This window comes from Procambarus clarkii, chromosome 42 (assembly GCF_040958095.1).
Source record: "Procambarus clarkii isolate CNS0578487 chromosome 42, FALCON_Pclarkii_2.0, whole genome shotgun sequence".
Classification (NCBI taxonomy): Eukaryota; Metazoa; Arthropoda; class Malacostraca; order Decapoda; family Cambaridae; genus Procambarus; species Procambarus clarkii.
The window spans coordinates 3,907,828-3,912,708 of record NC_091191.1 but is presented as its reverse complement, the minus strand read 5'-3'; the positions used below and the strand labels follow the sequence as shown (position 1 = coordinate 3,912,708).

Sequence of the window (4,881 nt, the reverse complement as noted above, 5' to 3'; positions counted from 1 at the left end):
TGACGGATTATGTTACCCAAAGGTGATGATTTAGACGGATTCTGTTACCCAAAGGTGATGATTTAGACGGATTCTGTTACCCAAAGGTGATGATTTAGACGGATTATGTTACCCAAAGGTGATGATTTAGACGGATTCTGTTACCCAAAGGTGATGATTTAGACGGATTCTGTTACCCAAAGGTGATGATTTAGACGGATTCTGTTACCCAAAGGTGATGATTTTGACAGATTCTGTTACCCAAAGGTGATGATTTTGACGGATTCTGTTACCCAAAGGTAATGGTTTTGACGGATTATGTTACCCAAAGGTGATGATTTAGACGGATTCTGTTACCCAAAGGTAATGGTTTTGACGGATTCTGTTACCCAAAGGTAATGGTTTTGACAGATTCTGTTACCCAAAGGTGATGATTTTGACGGATTCTGTTACCCAAAGGTAATGATTTTGACGGATTCTGTTACCAAAAGGTGATGATTTAGACGGATTCTGTTACCCAAAGGTGATGATTTTGACGGATTCTGTTACCCAAAGGTAATGGTTTTGACGGATTAAGTTACCCAAAGGTGATGATTTAGACGGATTCTGTTACCCAAAGGTAATGGTTTTGACGGATTCTGTTACCCAAAGGTAATGGTTTTGACAGATTCTGTTACCCAAAGGTGATGATTTTGACGGATTCTGTTACCAAAAGATAATGGTTTATAATCCCAAAATCAATGGTTTGCGTATCAGTATTAAGTGCGTATCAAGCAGGTATCCAAATATAATAGTTTTAATGGTTCAAATGATTGAAATGTAATAGTTATAGTAATCTGTATTTTCTTTAGAACATTCATCCAGTGTAATAAAGGATCCTTTCATAAAACCTTTTTTAGACTAACACTGAAAACGTGTCAAATTAGGTTCACACTCCAAATTAGATCCTTTGAAGAGTTCACTCCAATAAAAACGGGCTTAAGTGGCTTTCAAACTCAAAACCACGGAAGTTCAAAGCTGCCCCGGAAATATTCAGGAATATTTTATACCCCAGATGTCTCTTATGGTGTAAGAACAGCCTTACCAGCAGCAACAGCAGCAGCAGTAGTAGTAGTAACAGGAACAGCAACAACAGTAATTGACTCAGTATAAGGAGCAGCAATAGCAGCAATTGACTCAGTATAAGGAGCAGCAACAGCAGCATCTGACTTAGTATAAGGAGCAGCAACAGCAGCAACTGACACAGTATAAGGAGCAGCAACAGCAGCATCTGACTCAGTATAAGGAGCAGCAACAGCAGCAACTGACACAGTATAAGGAGCAGCAACAGCAGCATCTGACTCAGTATAAGGAGCAGCAATAGCAGCTGCAACACCAGCAGAATTTGCAGCAACAGGAGCAGAAGCAGCTACAACACCAGCAGAATTAGCAGCAACAGGAGCAGAAGCAGCTACAGCACCAGCAGAATTAGCAGCAACAGGAGCAGAAGCAGCTACAACACCAGCTGAATTAGCAGCAACAGGAGCAGAAGCAGCTACAACACCAGCAGAATTAGCAGCAACAGGAGCAGAAGCAGCAGCAGAGGTGAAGACCCCAAGAGCAAGCAGACCAGGCGACAAGCGCTCCGAAGAGCCGCGCAGCGCAGTAGCTCCGTTAATAAACTTTGCTACTTCCTCTCCACGACACAACGACAAAATCTGCCGAGGAAATTGTCGATAATGAAAGTTCCTTGCCCGAGGAACAGGTTGGGAGCAGAGGGACAGGGAGTCAGAAGCAGTAGAGGAAGAAAAATGAACGTGAGAGAAAAACAGGAAAGGTTGAGGCCGAGGAAATGGCGTAAAAGAGAGAGGGAAGAATGGAAGGGGGGAGGGAGAGAAAGAGAGGAATGGCTTTCCGTCCCATTCCTCCTCACCCATTCCACCAGCTGGCCTCCTGGGGCCAGATTCACGAAAGTACTTACGCAAGTACTTACGAACCTGTACATCTTTTCTCAATCTTTGGCGGCTTTGTTTACAATTATTAAACAGTTAATGAGCTCCGAAGCACCAGGAGGCTGTTTATAACAATAACAACAGTTGATTGGCAAGTTTTCATCCTTGTAAACTGTTTAATAAATGTAACCAAAGCCGTCAAAGATTAAGGAAATATGTACACGTTCGTAAGTGCTTGCGTAAGTGCTTTCGTGAATCTGGCCCCTGGTGTTGACAGCTCGCAGGATGCCTTCCATTAAGTAATAGTTGTTGTCGCGTGTTTATGACTATTAAACGAGCCATTTGAAGTTGTCGAGAAATTCCCAGCTTCAAACAGGAAATTGTTGGCTTCCATTGTGGAATTTCTACTCCCCCCCCCCGATCTCGAAATTTGTTTAAGGGGGGGGGGGGCGGCGCTGTCTCCTCTCTCTCATCACCACCTGTCTTGACTCTTCACAAAGGGTGGAATTCATCTTCTCGAATTCATCGCGAATTCATTTTTCTCCAGTTATCGCTAATTTCAACTGTCTTCCATCGTAGTCAATACATTCTCTCTCTCTTTCCAATTTCCAATTTCTCAATTCCCTCGCCCTCTTTCGCCATTTCCTACTCTAACCAACACCCTCCCCCTCTACCTTGCTATAAAATGTCAATGACTTGACGCTTTCCCCCTGATAATTCCCTTCCCTTCGCCAAATGTATAAATACCCTCATCTTCGCCAAATGTATAAATTCCGCCACCTTCGCCAAATGTATACATTCCTTCACCTTCGCCAAATGTATAAATTATGAAGCACAAAAAGCGCACGCTTCTCGCAATCCTTAACGTAAGGAGGAAATTCTCAATCGCCAACATTTCCAGTCTTCCTTGGAGAAGTCTGGGACACACACACAATGTTCTGAACCCCAGTGGAACAGAATTCTCGTTTTCCTTTCACAAATTCCCTCCACAGTCCTCAGACAACTTATGGACAAAATTTCTTGCATATCTTAGGGAATCATTGACACAAACGCAAAAACTTTTATATATATATATTTTTTTTAAGCTAACAAGTGGCAAATCTGAGCAGTGGAGATAGGAGTTTAACACAACTTTCTGTTATGTGATAATAACTGAAACGTTGGCCTTTCTGCGTAGGCCTACGAGAAAATGTCAGCGAGTTTGAAGTGAAATTGTACCGGAATGCGCTGGAGGAGTACCCAAACGGTGACATGTTCACAACATACAAAATACTTTCATGTGTAGACAGGGTGAACAAGAAGACTGACCCCCCCCCCCTCCATCAATTTACATACCTCAATATTTCCAACCGGTCAGAGTCCGCGTAGGGATGGAGAGGCGGGGCCAGAGAGCTAATGCTCGACCTTCCTACCACATTTAGCTTATTAAACACACGCAGTTCCTTATACTAGATTACCCGAAGATAGATAATAATAAATATAACATTATATTTAAGAGTTCATTAACAGCTTTTAACAATCGGAGCGGCATTTTAACCCCTGGAAAGAGGTTGAATACACAAAATAATTAAGACTCGACAAAGGTTTCCAAACGACCGTCAGGAATGTATTTACCTCAATTATTCCCTCCGGGGGGAATCCGCTCCACCCGGGAAATAAATGATGCAATTCCAGATACCAAAAATTTCCAGGAAGTTAAGATTTCAAACGGCGATTTCTGGTGGCATCTGCGGCTATAGTGGCGGCCTGCGGCTGTGGTGGTGGCCTGCGGCTGTGGTGGCGGCCTGCGGCTGTGGTGGTGGCCTGCGGCTGTGGTGGCGGCCTGCGGCTGTGGTGGTGGCCTGCGGCTGTGGTGGCGGCCTGCGGCTGTGGTGGTGGCCTGCGGCTGTGGTGGCGGCCTGCGGCTGTGGTGGTGGCCTGCGGCTGTGGTGGCGGCCTGCGGCTGTGGTGGTGGCCTGCGGCTGTGGTGGTGGCCTGCGGCTGTGGTGGCGGCCTGCGGCTGTGGTGGTGGCCTGCGGCTGTGGTGGCGGCCTGCGGCTGTGGTGGTGGCCTGCGGCTGTGGTGGCGGCCTGCGGCTGTGGTGGCGGCCTGCGGCTGTGGTGGCGGCCTGCGGCTGTGGTGGCGGCCTGCGGCTGTGGTGGCGGCCTGCGGCTGTGGTGGTGACCTGCGGCTGTGGTGGCGGCCTGCGGCTGTGGTGGTGACCTGCGGCTGTGGTGGCGGCCTGCGGCTGTGATGGGGCCTGCGGCTGTGGGGCCTGCAGCTGTGGTGGCTGCCTCTTAGGGTTGTGGAAGGGACTCCTGCCTTCAGCAGTTCTAATTTCAGCGAGAGGAACAGCCAAGCCCATGCAGCAAACGAAACAGTTCAGCTGCAACATACAATATGAAACAGCTGAGCACTTACAATAGCAACCGAGCATCAGCTGGAGCAGCTACAGATAGAATGCAGGTCAACAGGAATAAAGAGTGGGAATGATAAGAGCGGATAAAGAGCGGCATGATCTACGGGAAGATCATGCCTTTCCCAATTACTCAACCTCCTTGAGGTTCCCTTGAGGTGATTTCGGGGCTTAGCGACCCCGCGGCCAGGTCGTCAACCAGGTCTCCTCGTTACTAGACTGGTCAACCAGGCTGTTGGATGCGGCTGCTCGCAGCCTGACGTATGAGTCACAACCTGGTTGATCAGGTATCCTTTGGAGGTGTTTATCAAGTTGACTCTATGACAAAATCTCGAAAGTATTTGAAGAAAAGGAATTGATTACATTTATTAAACAGTTTACAAGCATGAAAACTTCCCATTCAACTGTTGTTATTGTTATAAACAGCCTCCTGGTGCTTCGGAGCTCATCAACTGTTTAATAATTGTAAACAAAGCCGCCAAAGATTGAGAAAAGATGTACAGGTTCGTAAGTGCTTTCGTGAATCTGGCCCCAGGCTCGGGGGAGTAAGAGACCTCTCAGAACGCTCTCCAGGTA

The 4,881-nt window shown here is 46.8% G+C and overlaps 1 protein-coding gene across 1 annotated transcript; it reads right to left on the bottom strand.

Moving 5' to 3' along the window:
• Window positions 1–1,040: 1,040 nt before the first annotated feature.
• Window positions 1,041–4,254, bottom strand: LOC138373349 (transcription initiation factor TFIID subunit 4-like). The gene is made up of 2 exons (XM_069339545.1): window positions 3,589–4,254; window positions 1,041–1,676 (listed from the first exon to the last, which is right to left on the bottom strand). The coding sequence occupies exons 1-2, from the start codon at window positions 4,252–4,254 to the stop codon at window positions 1,041–1,043; spliced, it is 1,302 nt and encodes a 433-aa protein (XP_069195646.1).
• Window positions 4,255–4,881: the final 627 nt, after the last annotated feature.